Here is a 17,834-nt window from a genome sequence, read left to right on the forward strand (position 1 = left end):
TAGTCTTCAGTTACAGAAAGCATTCATTCTTTCGATCTAAATTGTTCTCTGTACAAAACATCTTAACACTTCAAGATCTCTACTATTCAACTTGTGTTTTCCAAAAACAGGTATATAGTTGCGATCCGTAAGCTTTTGGGTAACACAAAAGCTCGATTGCTCTTTCCATTGAGCTCCGATCCCTCATGTGAGTACTGAGTAATAACAGATAAAAGGAGAAGAACAAGAAGGTGAAAAATAATGAACAAATGAGAAGAACTTTAAGATGTTTTTGTATTACTTTTTCTCCTTCTCGTCTTACAAAGGTGTGTGCTCATACAACTTTCATAGTATTAATTAATCAAACTCCTAAATTGTTTATCATTTTTCCTTTAGCTACATGCTTGATGCTTGATGAGATCCCACTCATCAAGGGTGGCATATCTGATTGTTTCTGAGCAGTGAGAAGATGGGAAAGATAAAGATGTTTATGTTTATGCCGCCTAAGTATCATCTGCTATTTGAAATTGGAAGATGAAGAAGGATCGACATTGCTTGCTGCATATAATTAAGAACAGATCATGGCATTTGCTTAGCTTATGTTGATATGAATTTGACGTTTTGTTTTAGTAGTAGGAGTGACTTTTTTACTGATTTTTTTATTCTTTTGACCCGCACCTACACAATGTTACCAAAACGTACAAACACAAAAAAAGCGAGAGGGTATTGTTCCGAAATTTGTTCTAATTGGTATAATTAATGAAGAATTTGATTTTAATTGGTGGAGAAGACCTTTTTTATTCATGCCTGAATAAAATGAAAGAAGTCTAAAGTTAATTTGCATCTTCTACATCACTTTGTCTCATAGATATGCTTGATCTTCAATCTTATCTATGGAATACTTTTTTTTAATTGGTGGATATTTTTTTTTTTTTTGCTAAATGGAATCAGGGAACACAATTTGTTTCAAATTCTCCTAATAAAGTTTCTAACCATCTGATTGTCTAGTCTTGTTCAAAGAACAATGCAAAAGAAAAGACAAAAAAAATCAAACGAAAAGATGCGCTCATACAACTTTTATAGTACTGATCGAACTCCTAAATTGTTTGTCATTTTTCCTTTAGCTACATGCTTGATGAGATCCGGCTCATCAAGGGTGACGTTTGATTGTTTCTGAGCAGAGGGAAGATGGGAAAGATAAAGATATTTATGTTTCTGCCGCCTAAATATCATCTGCTGTTTGAAATTGGAAGAAGAAGAAGGATCGACATTGGTTCATATAAGAACAGATCATGGCCTTTGCTTAGCTTATGTTGATATTACTTTGACGTTTTGTTTTTGTAGTAGGAATGACTTTTTTACTGCCTTTTCTTATTCTTTTGACCCGCGTGCACCTACACAAAGTTACTAAACACAAAAAGTCAGAGGATGTTGTGTTGTTTCGAAAATTTGTTTTAATTGGTATAATGAAGGATTTGATTTTAATTGGTGGAGAAGAACTTTTATTCATGCCTGAATTTTAATGAAAGAGGTCTAGAGTTAATTTGCATCTTCTACATCACTTTGTATCATAGATATGCTTGATCTTCAATCATGTTTATGATACTTTTTTTTGTTTAATAAATGAAATCAGAAACACCATAATTTGTCTCAAAATCTCTTAATAAAGTTTCTAACCAGCTAAAACTGTCTGTTTAGTCAAAAAAGTGACAATGTAATAATCGTCTAGTCTTGTTCAAAGAACAATGCAAAAGAAAAGACAATAAAAAAAAAAATCGAATGAAAAGATAATGAAGCTATCATCCTAAAATAATTAAGTTTTTTGTTTCCTTTTGACCGGTAGCGACTAGACGTTGTTGTGTTTAGTTCTTTTTCATTCTCTTCCACTCTTTTATGTTGCTCTTCCACTTCCTGTTCCTCTCACGTCTTGCAATTGGGTCATCAATTTGCACTAAACTTGGAGCATAACAGCTAGAGCACATATAAGTGGGGCATGGAATGCTTTACATTTTCCATGAGTCACTTTTTTCAAGTATCCCTTATCTCCAATGATGTAAGAATTGCTCGTTTTGTAGATGTCAGATTCAGCTAAATCAAAAACCACGGCCAGTTTCTTCTCAACGTCAATGAAGAAACAGCTATTTTCATAAAAATGAAAATCAAGACCAACCAGTGGCTTAATGTCAACTTTTAAGAAGAGGGTCCATGACACATCATCGGGCACTATCTTAGTGGTAATCCAAACCTCAACCATAGATGTATGACATTGTTGATATAAAGCTGCTAGTTTCTCTTCTTTAACACATGAAAAAATCCTCGAACCTAACCGCAGAGAATGAAATTTTTTCCAAATATTTTTGCTGTAAAATCAAAACAGATTAAGAAATAAGGGTCATCAGATGCATACCCTTCAGCTACTATTCTTTCTCTAGTCCAAAAGTACGTATTTCCATGTACCGATTTGCCCAACTTATCACAATCAATATCCCATTTGGGAACGACAGTATAAGTCCTCCATGAACTAGACTTAACATCGTATATTTCGTAGTAGCCCTGGCTATTATTGAAAAACTTCAATATCTTGTGGTTCTTGTTCTTCTCATATCCTAGGGCATACGTGGATCTTGTTCTTGTTTTGAGATGGATCCACTTGGTTTGTCCCAGATACGGGTTCCAAATCACGAGCCTTGAGTTATCCATGGTGACACATAACAATATAAACCGTCGCAGTGATAGATTTGAGATATCTTGACATGATTAAGAAAATTACCTATCTCCTTTATTGATGGGTTAACGAATTCTTCATCACTATCTTCTTCGTAGAGGATTCCATGGAGATCGAACTTCATTGAACAAAGCTTATACTTCTTCATCATGAATCCTAGAAACTGATTCTTTGATTCTCCTTTACACAGAATCCGATTTTTGGATAAAGCGTTCCATCCTTTGCAAGTGGATCTCACTGCTCCAAGAGAAGTTATCGGGACCTTAGACAATATCTCCTCTACCAAATCCTGCGTAAGATCCGACAACATAGTCATTGTTTTCAAGTAAGTAGAAAATTAGGGTTTACAACTTTCAAGCTTGCCCACTTTTTTTTACGATTTATTGTATGTATATGCTTTTTCTCGTAACCTAAAAACAAGTCTTAATTGCCCACAAAGTGCCTTTCAAAATATAGTAGTTTCATTGAATTAGTCTAATGGAAACTGCCGTATTTGGATTTTAAACTTTCCACAACTCAACAACCACATCAACAAAAGCTTATAAAAAACCTTGAAAACTTCCAGATATCAAAACGCGCTTGAAGTCCACACTTAATTACTTGCCCGTTTTGATTGTCGAAGCTTGCCTTATTACCGTTATTGATACACCTAAGAATATTACTATGAGCTTATTTTCAGTGTTCATTGATGATAGTTTTAGCACTAAATAGGAGGCAAACCCCGCTGTAACAGTCAGCAAGGAGTCGGTCAGTGAAACTGCTTGAAGTCCCTGCCGAAACCTTAAGGGCATTTTGTGGTGGCTATCAGCGGAGAACAGTATGTGAACATTGTAAGAGACTGGAGGAATCATCCAAACATTGTGTTGAAGCAGGAGGGAGAAAAAAGGGGTCACACAAATGCATATCGATCGAGTTCATCCTATATTCCTATTCCTAAACATAGGCTTTCTCTTCTTCTGACACATTAGATATGGAGATGATCGGGAGGTTCTGATGATGAAAAGCAGAGGAAAAAGAGCAGAGGGAAAAAGCTTTGTGTTTTTTTTTTTTTTTTTGCAGTAGAACAGAATTTTACTTTTTTGTCTTGTTATTTTGGCGCATCGACATAAAGGTACACAACTTAATTGGGAAAAGGGAGAAATTAATGCAAGTGGAGAAGGACTTTTATTAAACTCGTGCCTGCATGAAATGAGTCTTAAGTTAGTTTGCATGATTGCATCTACTAATCACTTTGTATATATGATAGTTATTAAGTTGATGTTGTCTAATGTTAGATACTTAGATCTTCAACCAAACCATATATATATATATATATATATATATATCTTTTCCTTAAACAAATGGAATCAGATCGAACATCAGTTGTATCAAAATCTGTTAGTTATGCCGGTAAGAAAGTATACGATAAAGAGCAAATTAAGAACTAAGTTTCTGATTATCAAAAACTGTTTGAACCAAACGGAAACGAAATAATTCTCGACTAGTCTTTGTTAAGGACATTGCAAAAATAAATAACAAAAACAAACACGATTAAAAAGGAGATGCAAGAAAAAGAAAAAAAAGAAAGAAGAAGATTGTATTATTATTGTTGAGTAGTAGTACTCTCTTTCACCTTATGTTCTTCCTCTTCCTCTTCTTATCTTGCGTCGTTTTGCGTCCAGCATTTTGGTTGGTGCTTAGCATTGTATAAACTCGGAACATAAGAGTCACAGCACATAAGCGGGCTACGATACCCGTCCACCTCCACAGCTTCTTCAAGAGCCACTTTTCTCAAGTATCCCTTCTCTCCAACGACATAAGCTGTGTGGTAACAGCGTTTCTTCTTGGTCCTTTTACCAGATTTCCCGTCTAAGTTGAAAACCACGGCAAGTTTCTTCTCTTCGTCAATGAAGAAACTGCCAGCTTCATCTTCACGTTGAAAACCAAACCTAATGAGTGGTTTCATATCAACTTTAAAAAACTTGCCCCACGACACCTCACGTGTATCCCAGCTCTGATATAACACCGCGAGTTTCTCTTTTCCAACACAAGAAAGAGTCCCAATGTAGTTCCTACGGTGATTAGCTAGCTTTTACTCCTTTTTCTCTAGTCAAAAAGTCTGAGGATGTTGTTTTATTTTGAGAAATTTTTATTTCAATGGGAGAAAGAAGAAATGTAATACAAGTGGGGAAGATGATGAAATGAGTCTAAAGACTAAAGTTAATCTGTTAAACCGTCTTGTCTACTTAAAATGAAATAAGAGAACACTAGCTAGTTGTGTCAAAAGCTGTTATGTTTGTGAATATTCCTCGAAATTATAAATTAAGAAAATTCTATAAAAGTGTAGATTATAACAAAATATCTTATTATTAATTAGAAATATTCAAAATTATGAAAATGAAAAATTTCTTCATAAACTAATATTCATTTTTTTTTTCATCAAACTATTTTCATTCCATTCATAAAAAGGATAACCATTTACAGCCAAGATTCGAGACCTTGATATTGGAGATATAACTAATATTTAACATGTTCGATTGTTCGGGTCTTCGACTCAAGAAACTTATGGACCTAATTAAGCTCACTATCTTATAGTTAACTATAACCTTTGTATTTTAAACCATAAACATATCCCAAAACCCCTTCATACAAGGTTTTAAATAACCTCAAGATTACCAACTGATCTATTTTAAATCACAAGTCATAGTCATGGTTACTCATCTAGCTAGTCAATTTACCGTTGAACTTGCCTGAAAGCTTGCTTTATCTAGTTATATCAATGAATCCACGTAAATGTTAGTTTGATGCTAGAGGCTAAAAACTTATGTTTTGGAACAATGGGTTCGATCCTTAGCTTTTGGTTAACAAAACTCCAATCATTGCATGACAAAAGAGAAGAAAACAGTATAAAAGAATGAAAAGGAGTAATACAAGAAACGTAAAAGGAATCTCGTTGATACCTTTTTGCTCTAAATTAACTCTCTAACATAATTAACTGCACACAAGTGGGCGACCATACGGAAATTCTCAACATAATTAATTAACTCTAAGATTGACTTCCATTTTCTCTAATGACGTTACCCGTTTTGAACTCAACAATTCGGTTTATTACATAAGAGTCATACACATCGAAAATCTTCAAGACATGCGGTTACAGTTCTTGTCGTATCCAAGACCACACTTACTAGTCTGACAATTTCTAGGTTGATCTACATGGTTATTCCCATATACTGGTTCCAAACCACGAGCCTAGCGTTGTCCCAAACCAATAACTACCGTCGTAACGAAAGAGTTAAGATGTATCAACTTGATTGAATACAGATTGACATATAAAAAACGGAAACTTTTTGTTACTTGGTAAAATGGGAAATCCTGTATCGGAAAGCAAATTTGCTCTGTAGCAAACGCATACCAACAAGAGTAACACAGTTGTTTTTTCTTTTCTAATATTTGTTCTGTACATAACCTCTAATACTTGGGAGGCTCATATAGTTTCCACTTTCCAATAGTCTTTCACTACCTTTTTGTCCTAACCAAACCATTTAAATTTATGCAGAATCTCAAACCCCAAACCACATTATCTTGTCTTTTCTCTCTAGAAATGCAGAATAAGAAGAAAAGAAAAGGGTTGAATATGAATACATACTACAAGCTATTGCTCTCAACCGGTTGTACCTGTAGGCCTCCTGCTCTGTCATCGTTCACCATCTTTTTTAGGGATCGGTATTGCAGCCGCACATTGTCTCCGCTTTCGACAATCTTTAATAGATACCTTTTATTGTAAAACAAATTAAATGGATTAGTTTGAGAGTAATAACTCGAGCTTCACCTATCAAGCATAGTTTTGTTTCAGATCTTATAGATCATAGAGTAATAGTTACCAGCCATTGAGACATTGAGATGTCACGATTGCTTCTTTTCCAACAAACTTTTCCGGGGTTCTCCGGTTGCCCTGCAATTGAAAATGCGTTCCATAACACGCAAGAACCAAATTATATGATGGAAGAAATTTATGCATCAGAATCCTAGATAGAAAATAATGGCCTACCTTAATGAGCACTTTTTCATTTACCGAAAATGGATAATGCACCACTCGATGCATTCCATCATCCGTAGCTGGATCTCCATTTTCCTGCAAGAAGAAATTTGGCATCACGTACTCACGTAGTAACTTTTATCAGAGGTTCATCAACAACATAAGCTTAAGCTAACCAGAAAACAGATGATGATGCATGCTGATAAGTTTGAAGATAGTAACTATGTAATAGGAAACCACAAAAGCAAATAGTTAAATAGAGCAGTGTCATATCATCTCACCACATCCATTTGATCACTCATATCTTTTCTACGCCTCCTCATGGCTGCGTTGTGGAAAAGTCTTTTATCATCCTGTTGCTTTATAGCTGAAGCGGCAGCTCTAAGTGCTATGTGTTTGACATTAGAAAAGGAATACGGTTAGGACTGTTTATTGACGTGAAACCCCAAAAGACTATCGTCGATCAATTTATATATTGAGGAACACATATACTAAGAGAATGAACTTTATATGAAATACCATGGTTAGGAACCAGAGACCCCGGCTCGATTTCTGCATTGCAGAGCGTACATCTAGACTGTGCATAAGATAACTGTGGTTACTAAATATTCTTGGTATATAGAAAGAACTATCACATGAGACTAGCATATTTATACAATCAAAGGAAACTAGTACCAACCATTTCAAGGACTCTTCGAAGCATAAGGCCACCAAATGAATGTCCACAAGAGACCACCATTGCATCTTCAAGAAAAGCACCACTAACATCAAACAGTTTGCAATAGACAAGTTAGAACGTTGTTTTCACTGTACTACCTTCACAAAATTACATCAACGGAACAAAAAGGTGGAAAATAATTGAACATTTTATACAGCTCATGGAGCGAGGAACAAAAGATAACCAAATCATGTCTTCAGTGTATGTCTACAATCTGGCACGCATGATTAGTTTTAGACTACTTCCTAAAATAGAATAGAAAAATACTTGAGAATAAGTTTGGAAAAAGGGCTTGTCAGTTGCCAGCACTCAAGAAAACTTAGCTAGGGTCCTTTTTACGTGATCAGATTAACATAGATTAGCAATTTATTCAAAGTAACAATAATAAGAGAAAAATGGTACTCACGAAATTGGATCTGATAGAACACTTCTTAAGGAAGGCTCTTTGCAAACATCATCCCGCGGAACCTGACATCAACAATTCAGAAGAAGATCTCTTGACATAAGACCTTGTGCTCTGAGCAGTTAACATCAAACAGAGAAACTTCTATCATTATAGTATGAGGTAGTGCCGATCATAAAACAGATCCAAATGATGTGAGATCCTCGAAAAAAGTGATATAAGTTGCACATCCACTAATTAGAATCTGACTGAGATATCTAAACTACAAAAGTGCATGATCTAAAAGAATATGACGGAAAAAATGACATTTTAAAATCGTTTTTCTGCTCAAAATGTCCAGGAAAAAGACAGATTTGGGTACTGTTGGCATAGAACTTCACAGAAATCAAAGTTTTATACGATTAAATGAACTTCTTCTACAATCTAGCCAGCTAGTTTTACTACTGTAATAAAGAGTGAGCTTACACTGCTTTTCACAGGCGGATTAACTGGAGTGTCATTCTCGGCCAAGAGGTTATCCATAAACTGACTAACAGATACTGGCACATAGCTTTGAGGAATTACATGGCCGGCTGCTTCTATTGGGGAACAATCTAATATAGCATTACTTTTCGGCATAAGCCTAAAAGCTAGTGATGCCCTGCAAGTGGAAAGTTTAAAACTTTAATCAAATATGTAAGCATGCATTCATATCATAAGGTTTGTTAAGGAAAAGCTGTCATAAAGTTGTTTAGGAAAAGCTTATTTCGTCTAAAAACATACCTTCCACGAGTGTCAGTACCAGACAAATGGTCGGTAGTAGTTCTGTAAGAGGCAGCTGGACGGAGACCTGCAGTAGCATGACTAAGCGCTTTGCCAGTAATCAGTAAGAGATCACTCACCCCACCTCCATTATCTGCTGTGTACCAACGACCATTTGGGTCACATACCTAAGGATAGAAGAAATTTCAGAAGGAACAAAAAATAGAAGCCAAATGTACTTTATATAAACGGAACAGTGTAACGAATCAAGCAAAATGGAAACTCAGGATTATGGCTGATCATGTCTAATAACTAATATGACAGTATTCTTCCACAACTGTTTTGTCGCTCAAAGGATAAAAAATGACACGTTTCCCATCAAGTTCCTCGCTAGAATAAAAGTACATATGTAAGCCTTCTACACAATGAAAGTTCATAGAGGTGACCTGAATGCCAGAGCCATCTGAGCAGAAGAGTGTTAACAAACCCTTTTCAACTTCAATATAAGTAGATAGGCTCCCACCTCCAGAAGCATGTTTTCCATTTTGGACTGAGGCATAAGCATAGGAAGCCAGTAGAACCGAGGAGGAAACCTCGTTCGGAGCCAGTGGAAAGTCGTCGAGCATATGGTTAAAAACACTGAAAGAGATAAGCTCATTCTGTGAGTTAATCAAAGTAGAGAAGCAAAACAAGTAGTAGTAAAACCAGAGAATAACCATCATAACCATCCTACTCGCTTCTTAGACGTAGATGCCTTGCTATTGCAGATAAAGCAGCTCGTGCTACTTTACCCAAGCACCGGAAAATCTCAGCCATGCATGGTGGCGAAGAATCTAAATCCTCAACAGACCTATTGACAAGACCAAAATCAGTCACTACACATCATACAAATCAACAGATAACACTACATGTCAGACTTTCTAAATTTCCAGCATCTCAAGCATGAGCAATGAAGAGTACTACAACCAAACCAATTGTTCAATACAAAAGCAAGACCAATTCTTTCTAAAAGTTACAAAAGAGCTAACCTTCCAGCTCTATACATAGAGAGGCCACGATTGCCTTTACCAGAAACATTAAGGCTTCTAGTTCTAAAATACAAACGAGCAGCTTCAAGGCCACATCGCATCAGTGCTGTGTCTTCACTCCCTAGTTCGATCACAGAAGCATTATACCTCATCAAAGACACAGACAAAGCCTCCACGGCTTTCGCATACGCAGGAGAAGGAGCTCCTTCATAAGCCAAAATATCAGATAATCGAACCCTAGCGAGAGCACTCCCAGACGACGACGACGACATCAGCATAGGATCACCGGAAGGGTAAGCAGCAGAAATCGGCGAAACTGGGATCGCGTGAGACAAAGGAGACTTGGTTAAACCAGTAGGAACATCAGAAGCAATTGAAACGGCGGCGTTAAAGCTTGAAGGCGTAATCGGAGACGAGCCCTGCCGGTGCATCGCCACTCCAATCAACCATACGTCTCTAGGGTTTTTTCTCGATTCCGAGTCAGCTCCGGCGCCGAGATAACGGAATTGGAAGAGTGAGGTGTCTCGTTGAAGTCGTGGAGATCGTTGTTACAGAGACGAATTGTGATTTTTACTGTACGGAATCGTCGTTACTGGTCCGAATTGGGTTGAAAGATGAGTATCTTGGTTTAAAATTGCAACCGTGAAACGCCGTCGTTGGCTATCTTGCCGTAGGATTTTCGCCGGGAACGTTGGATTCGCCGGGGAATTGTGGTTGTGAAGATGAGTAGACTCTCTCTCTCTCTCTGGTTTTTGAGTTTGACAAGGTAATAAAAAGCGAAAGGCTTCTCTTGTTATTTTACCTTTTTGGTCAAACTAACATTTTCGANTTTCGAATTTGAAATTATTTTTTTTTTTTTTTTTTTTTTGGCTTTTCATTGAAGTGTAGATGAATGAATTTTTTATAATGAACTGACAGAATAATGAATATTATAAAATAGTAGAATCATGAATTAAAATTATTTAATTAAAGTTATCATTTTAAAAAAAATTATTACTTCACATGACTCAACGACAGTTCAAAAAAAAAAGCATGCGATATAGACAGGAGAATTGTCACTACTTACTACACATGATTTAATGTTTTGAAAAGAATTTCCAATTTCTTGAATATGATTTTATTGATCAAAATGTCCAAATATTTTTTAAGTTTAGTAGCATTTATGTATGGACAATGTAAATATACAATCAAGAGTTAATGGCCTACATATTGATTTTAAAAAAAAGAAATAGGTGTGGGTGATGATGATGATGATGAGGATGATGAGGATGTATGGGGATGGTAAAGAGATGATGAAGATGTTTTACTTGTTAGTGGTTGTGGTGATGAGATGAGAGGATGCTTTTGAATTTTTTGATGATGAAGTTAAGAAGCATACGTTGATGATGTGAGTCATGATGTGTATCGTGATGTGACAACATCATTCAATATGATAATGATGTTATGATTCTTTTTCTCATTTTTATTAGGAAGAAAAAAAACTAACCTCAAATTAAATGATGATGTAGGACGGGAAGGTGGATGAGTGTGATGATAATGATGATGAAGATAAGCATTAATCATAATGTGTTGTATAAAAAAGTATCACGATGTTCCAACATAATGTTGGTTTGTAGTCTCCAACTTAATAAAGAAAAAAACGTAGAGAAGTATGATATGCCCAGCTGAAACTGGAACTCAACTTATTAATTCAAATTAATACCGAATTGCAAAAGATACACAAGTGCCAAAACTAAATGAGGCTATTGAGCATGTGGCTGCTTTTACAAATCACTGGAAGATTCACAAAGATGATTCATTTCAATATGTTTTACAAAGAGAGAGTTCATGTAAAGATTTGTGTCTAACTATTATACACACATGTATATATATATATATCATATATGATTTTGGACATCAAATAAAGCAAAAACCTCTGTTTCTGCAAATCACCATCACCTAAGAGCCTTCAAAATGAATTGACGAAGGTAACCATAGAGACAAAACCTTTTGCTTTCTTTGGTTTAGCCCCCTGTAAACCGGTCAGCTTTTTTACTTGTAAATCCATTCGTTTGCTCGTCCCCCTGTCGAGTCCATGTCTATGAAAATACTGACAGCCTGCGTGAGGAGGAGGAACCACTCATGTCAATTTTAAAACTAAGGTTTTCAAGTATCAAAGTGGTCTCTTATCAACCAAGGTGATCTAACTAGTATATATGTCTGTATCTTAAGGTTACTGTTTTGACTTGATCTCACCTTTCCTATCCGAGGTCGCTCCTTCGACTTTGCTAGGCTGTTACGGATATGTGAGACTGCTCCCCAGCATTTCAACATGTTGGCTACATCGTCAAGTCTCAGTATATATTCTTCTTCGGTTAGAGGAAAAGACTTCTACCCATTGAGGAAGAAGAAAGAAAGAAAGACAGAAGAGTGAATTAGCTTATAAGTATTGGTTTTCAAAGGTAAGAACTATACCAACAAAATATGGATATACACATTACTTTTTATGGGGCAAACATTCTCTAACCAAAGTCCGTATTATATTGAAAACATAGATCATAACTATCTTATACTAAACTACTATAGTGAAATCAGTTGAACTATCATAACTTTTAGCTTCTTTTATGATCAAAACATAGCAAATGATTCTCTTACCTGTTCTCTGTACTTCCACATGACATTCATTGCAAGAAGATTCCTCCCCATGAACTCCTACATTAATCACATCTAAGAATTATGATTTAAGTTCTTAGCTTCTAATCGGCAAACAATTCCACATCAATAAAATAAATGTCACAGCAAGAAACTGTATATAAAACGGAACATGGACAGTTTATTCTCAAAAGCTGGCTCTGTCTCTTGCAATTAAAAGAAGAGCATCGAAGGTCTTAACTTTTTTCTTCGCCTTAAAATAAAATTTGCAGATAAATCCAGATGTCTTAAGCTATGGCGTTAGCATCCGATACAGAATCATAAACACTCTTGCATAGAGAAAGGCATACCTTCTTGATGAGTTGAACATCATAAGATCTTCCATACTTTTGTCTAATGAGGGTCGCAAGATCTAAACCGTTAAATGCAGAATCATCCGATCCAACCATCCTTTCAAGTTTTGCCCGATTCATATCATCTGCTTGCTAAAGACAAAAAAGAAAGAAAGAAAGCAATCAATAAATTTAAACAAAGGCATGCTTACTTTCTACGTTCTGTCACTAAGCCATGACAAAGATGAGAAGATATCATGACATCAAAGGAATTCAAGAAATCAAATTAACTACGCAGTTTTTCCAGGTTCAAGCAGAAGTTAGGGCCAGCCGAGAAGACCGACAGGTTGATCAACATTCTATTACATTTCTTAGTAATCTCACGAACGAGAAAGCTTGAGGCTTTCATTTACAAAAAGCATTACTAAAACCCCAAATGACTATCTAACAGAATTCTACTGTATGAAGCACACAGAAACAATGTATCTCAGTCGCATCAGTTCACGTTTAATGTCAAGTCATGACTGGCACCATAGAGAACAGCAAAAAAGTGGCCGGGAGTAACAATGCTTATAGTTTTCTACTACATACCCTTTTAATTTTATCATCAAGTGATTCCTTTTCCTCGTCATTCGAATTATCCGGATTCATCCCATCATCCACAATACTGCAAATTCTTGAAAACCTTCTCCTAGCAGTTTTCCCACAAGTACTCTTCAAGCAGAGGCTATGAGAGAAAGCAAATCTTCCAGAGAAACAAGGACCGCAAGATCTCGAACAAGAAAGCTTAGATATTGTTCCTACACAGCATGGTTCGTGTATAATCGATGGTTGACAGTGATGATGACTTGAGACAATGTTCATCATATCCTGTAAAAACAGTGAAATTTCTCAAACCATAAATTTCTTTCTGCAATTAAAAGAATCTAATAGAGAAATGCATCTGATTCTCAAACCAACAGTGAGAACAGAGTGCTACAGAATCCAAAGCAACATAGTTCCTGATAAGGAGGATTCACAGAATAATAACGTAATAGTTGGTTAAATTTGAGCCTCGCTCCATCATAATCAATCTCACTTAAGCAGCAACTATCGGGATGGAGAGAAACTAATGAACTTAAAATTTAAAGAATTTACCAAGAAGTTGAGGGAGAACGTAATCTTACCGCCGGACGAGCTGAGGAAGAGCACGGCGGTGTTGCGGAGTAGGGGATTAGGAGACGGAGGACGAAGAAGAGAAACAAAACAAAAAATGATCAGTGAATGAGCGGTGGAGGAGGAAACAAAACTGAAACTCTGAAACGGTAGCGTATAGTTTTCATTTTCTCGCTATATGTCAATTTTTTTTTTTTTTCACTTCTCGCTATATGTATGTCATAAGATTGCTAAAAATTGGAAAATTATATTAATATTATGTGCAAAATCGTTTAAAATTAAAATACATGACTAGTAAGAAGACCAAAAAATATCACAATAATAATACAAAGATAACCTAAAAAGGACAAAGTGAATAAACTTGGTATATTAATTAATAAAAAAAAATCTCATGAATTAACCTTCAAAATAAAATAAATATTTTTATCAAGCAACAAGGTTTTGTTTACTTGCACGTTTCAGCGAAAAACTTGTGGCGTTTCGGCCCTTCCACACACATTGACACATTTTAATCACTTTGGTCTTTGCTCGTCCCATTGTCTTAATAATGCCTCACAAACATATTTTACCTGAAATGTTTACATCTATATTTTCTTTGTTTTATTTCTTTTTTATCAAAACGTTTGCAGTAATTTATTGAATAACCGAAACTATTTTCGAGTCCAAATCGAAATTTTAACCTTTTTAATTTTTTATTGATAATCGAATCTATTTCGCTCATTTGTTTACAAGACAAAATTATCTGGATGTTTTCAGTAATGTAGATTAGTGTAGGGGTTAGATATATATATATATATATATATTCATTCATGGTTTTTGGATTAAACATTCTACCTAGTGACATTGACGAACATTAAAAAGGTGGAGGTGTAAATGATAATAAATATATAGTAGTCGGTGAGTTTAGAAAGAAACAAAAAACAAAAGGGTGTGATTTCGAAGAAGATTGCAAAAAAAATTTCAAAATTTGAAATCTCAGCTAAAAGAGAAGAGAAGAACCATTACCCTTTCTCGGGCGTGTGTCATCGTTTTCTCAGATTCCTGAATAATTCCCTTTCGATACCCATATATCCTCATCGAATCAATCTCCCGAATTCTGAGATTCGAAGAACCCTAGCTAGGTTTCCAATCATGCCCATGGAGAACGACAACGGCCACGCCAGCAACAACGTCGTCGTCACCGCCGAGCAAGCCACCAAGATTAACGAGACTGAGGTACGGTTACCGATTGAGAATCGCCAGACCGGTGTTGTCTCAGACGCCGGAAGTGGTGGTAATAGCGAGAGAGGAGAGCAAGGGGACGGAGAGACGGCAGTGGCGGTGGCGGTGACGGTGGAAGAGAACGGATCGAATTTGGTGGCTGAGCTACCTCCCCGATCTTCTTCCGCTAGAGTTCCGTTCATTAATCTAAACCAAATTGATGCGGATCTTGCTCTTGCTCGCACACTCCAAGAACAGGTGGCTCTTTCTTTCTTTCTTCCCCCATCATTTTTAGGTTATTCGATGCTGTTAGGGCTTTATTGGTGGTGCTTATTCTTCTAGATACGCCGAATTGTTCACTTAGCATTTGGAATTTAGATTTTTTTTCCCGAAGGGTTTCTGTAGATTTGGGAGTTTTATTGAATACTGTTGTTCGAGTTTCAGGAGCGGGCGTATATGATGTTGACTATGAATAGTGAAATCAGTGACTATGGGAGCTGGGAAACTGGAAGCTATGTATACGATGAGGATGAGTTTGATGACCCCGAGAATGAGGATGACGATGAAGACGAATATGAGACAGATAACGATCCTCAGGAAGATGCGCCGGATGTTCACGCCAATGAAAATGATCAAGAAGATGACGGCAACTCTGACATTGAAGAAGTTGCTTATTCTGATGATGAGGCTTATGCTAGAGCTCTTCAAGATGCTGAAGAAAGGGATATGGCAGCTAGATTGTCTGCCTTATCTGGTTTAGCAAATCGTAAGTTTAGTTATAGCTATCACCCAAGTTCTTTTTGATGGGTGCTCTAACATGAATTTGGGATTATGCTAACATTTGTTGGTTGCAGGGGTTGAAGTTCTAGAGGATGAAAGTCATACTTCTCAGGTAGGCTCCTTACACAACATCAAATCCTTTTTTTTCTTGTGCTGTTTTTTTTTTTTCAGTTTTTCTGCTCAAGAATATGGGATATGAACCTTTTTGCCCCCAGTATGTGAAAAAACTACTGTCCACCTCTTTTTTTGTTTAGTCATATAGTGGCCAAATGACAAAGTCATGACATTGAACCCGCCATTCTTTAGTTATACATCGTACATGGTTCCATCTATCTGTACTATCTTTCTGTGATGGCATCAGTTCGTTTTGCTTTTCGTGACAGTTAAGTCCATGTTGTTACCTTTTTAGTCCGGAGGCCCAGTTAGATAATCCTCCTTATGTATGGGGTAATTGTTGTTTTTAGTTGAGCCAGTCACTGGAATTGTGCCATGGACAATTTTATGTAGTCTTACTCAATTGAAATTGTTTGATATTTGGTAGTAGGTCATCCCTAACTATTTCTTGTTTATGCTACTAGAATTTTGCGCAACTGTATGTTTGAAGGTTAAATTGCATTCACCAGAGAGTAACTGAATCAACTGTAATCTGCTAGCGTTTACTGTTCACTGATATTGGAAATGGCCATGCTCACACCTTGAAGCATGGACCTCGCGGTACACTGAACTTTCATAGACGCTAGTCCATTTTGTGGGGAAAAACAACTAAAAATTAGAATCACAGAAACTAAGGCTCCATTGATGTACTTGAGTCTGCTTCCACTCACGTTCTGTATCATAAATTTTTGCAGGATGCCTGGGATGAGATGGATCCTGATGAGCTTTCATATGAGGTATGAAAGCATTTGTGGTATTCTTTGCGTTTTGGATTCTCGGTCTCTCTCATAATTTTGTTAAGGGGTTTGAAGTTTAATGTGAATACTATTGTTAAACTTGTTAGAATCTAGTTTTAAGATCCCTCATGCATTTAAGTTTTCAATATGCATAATTCAGATACTCAACACATCTGTTGGCTTATAAATTTACTCTCTAATGTTTGCAGGAGTTGCTTGCACTTGGCGACATTGTGGGAACCGAAAGTAGAGGATTGTCTGCTGATACAATTGCATCTTTGCCTTCAAAAAGATATAAAGATGGGGACAATCAGAACGGAACCAATGAGTCGTAAGGCCTTTTTTTGTAACCAATTAACTAAACCATTGGCAATATAGCGCATGTACCTAAATAACTAATTTTTCCGATACTTGATGCAGATGTGTTATATGTCGTTTAGACTATGAGGATGATGATGACCTGATACTGCTCCCTTGCAAACATTCTTACCACTCGGAGTGCATAAACAACTGGTTGAAGATAAACAAGGTATGTCTATTATGAAAAATAACCTTGTATATAGAAGTTAAAAGTATAAAGTTATGGTAGTCAGCTATGAGGAACCCTGATAAACTCAATCAGGGAGTCTGTTTTGTGTCTGTTCTTTTCACTCGACATATGCCCTTTTTGTTATGGATATATGTCTTCACGTTAGAAAAACCGGCACAACACATGATTTTCCAAGAATATTCTGTTCATGATAGGGAACGTAGTGGTCAGTACAGACTATCTCATGCTTGTTGGATTTATGGCTTGCATTTATGCGTTTGCGGATTGTGTTCATCAGCATCATCGAAACTGAGGGGTTTTGTTGTTAATAATCAGATATTTGAACTTGTTAATTCCCTAGGAAGACTATCTAGAGTATGTTGAATCATCTTCGAAAACTTGTTCTCAGTTTGCATCACTACTAGAAAGAAGAATTTGTTAGCTTACAAACCAGCAGTTTTAGAAATTGGATGATTCTTTTGTCAACATTCTGGTAGGAAGGAGCTTTCAGAACTCCATTAACAAACTGAAACTGACACATTCGTCTGCAGGTTTGCCCTGTATGCAGCGCAGAAGTTTCAACTTCCACCTCTGGACAAAGCTGATGAAAGCAGAGAAGAAAGATTCAGAAAAATGGAATCATAAGCTAAGAACATCAAAACCTTAGCTGTCTGTTTGTACACTTATTAAAAAAAAAAAAAAAAAAAA

The 17,834-nt window shown here is 36.3% G+C and overlaps 3 protein-coding genes and 1 pseudogene across 4 annotated transcripts; 1 reads left to right on the plus strand and 3 right to left on the minus strand.

The window, feature by feature from the left end:
• LOC104705755 lies at window positions 1,931-3,020 on the minus strand (annotated as a pseudogene).
• LOC104784790 lies at window positions 6,093-10,419 on the minus strand. The gene is made up of 12 exons (XM_010509870.2): window positions 9,610-10,419; window positions 9,315-9,431; window positions 9,028-9,220; window positions 8,603-8,769; window positions 8,306-8,480; window positions 7,844-7,905; window positions 7,399-7,480; window positions 7,239-7,296; window positions 7,001-7,107; window positions 6,732-6,815; window positions 6,565-6,635; window positions 6,093-6,455 (listed from the first exon to the last, which is right to left on the minus strand). The coding sequence occupies exons 1-12, from the start codon at window positions 10,038-10,040 to the stop codon at window positions 6,329-6,331; spliced, it is 1,674 nt and encodes a 557-aa protein (XP_010508172.1). The 5' UTR covers window positions 10,041-10,419; the 3' UTR covers window positions 6,093-6,328.
• LOC104784798 lies at window positions 11,347-14,057 on the minus strand. 2 transcript variants are annotated; one of them, XM_010509892.2, is made up of 6 exons: window positions 13,739-14,057; window positions 13,164-13,442; window positions 12,591-12,725; window positions 12,244-12,300; window positions 11,845-11,976; window positions 11,347-11,706 (listed from the first exon to the last, which is right to left on the minus strand). In XM_010509892.2, exons 2-6 carry the CDS (start codon window positions 13,437-13,439, stop codon window positions 11,641-11,643), a joined length of 666 nt encoding a protein of 221 aa, XP_010508194.1. In that variant the 5' UTR covers window positions 13,440-13,442; window positions 13,739-14,057; the 3' UTR covers window positions 11,347-11,640. The 2 variants fall into 2 exon arrangements, with proteins under 2 accessions (XP_010508194.1, XP_010508184.1); XM_010509882.2 differs by having other exon boundaries at window positions 11,845-11,979.
• LOC104784812 (E3 ubiquitin ligase BIG BROTHER-related-like) lies at window positions 14,653-17,828 on the plus strand. The gene is made up of 7 exons (XM_010509902.2): window positions 14,653-15,185; window positions 15,372-15,693; window positions 15,782-15,819; window positions 16,556-16,597; window positions 16,807-16,928; window positions 17,018-17,126; window positions 17,678-17,828. The coding sequence occupies exons 1-7, from the start codon at window positions 14,859-14,861 to the stop codon at window positions 17,729-17,731; spliced, it is 1,014 nt and encodes a 337-aa protein (XP_010508204.1). The 5' UTR covers window positions 14,653-14,858; the 3' UTR covers window positions 17,732-17,828.

This window comes from Camelina sativa, chromosome 1 (assembly GCF_000633955.1).
Source record: "Camelina sativa cultivar DH55 chromosome 1, Cs, whole genome shotgun sequence".
NCBI lineage: Eukaryota > Viridiplantae > Streptophyta > Magnoliopsida > Brassicales > Brassicaceae > Camelina > Camelina sativa.

Bases quoted from the DNA above. Each gene is read 5' to 3' on its own strand.
- LOC104784790 (XM_010509870.2), bottom strand. From the start codon at position 10,040: ATGCACCGGCAGGGCTCGTCTCCGATTACGCCTTCAAGCTTTAACGCC. The intron at 9,432-9,609 runs GTTAGCTCTTTT...TCTTGTCAATAG, and splicing joins TCTATGTATAGAGCTGGAAG to GTCTGTTGAGGATTTAGATT. The intron at 9,221-9,314 runs GTAGGATGGTTA...TATCTCTTTCAG, and splicing joins CATCTACGTCTAAGAAGCGA to TGTTTTTAACCATATGCTCG.
- LOC104784798 (XM_010509882.2), bottom strand. From the start codon at position 13,439: ATGATGAACATTGTCTCAAGTCATCATCACTGTCAACCATCGATTATA. The intron at 11,980-12,243 runs GTAAGAGAATCA...CTCAATGGGTAG, and splicing joins TGTGGAAGTACAGAGAACAG to AAGTCTTTTCCTCTAACCGA. The intron at 11,707-11,844 runs GTGAGATCAAGT...CTCCTCACGCAG, and splicing joins AGCGACCTCGGATAGGAAAG to GCTGTCAGTATTTTCATAGA.
- LOC104784812 (XM_010509902.2), top strand. From the start codon at position 14,859: ATGCCCATGGAGAACGACAACGGCCACGCCAGCAACAACGTCGTCGTC. The intron at 15,820-16,555 runs GTAGGCTCCTTA...AAATTTTTGCAG, and splicing joins ATGAAAGTCATACTTCTCAG to GATGCCTGGGATGAGATGGA. The intron at 17,127-17,677 runs GTATGTCTATTA...ATTCGTCTGCAG, and splicing joins ACTGGTTGAAGATAAACAAG to GTTTGCCCTGTATGCAGCGC.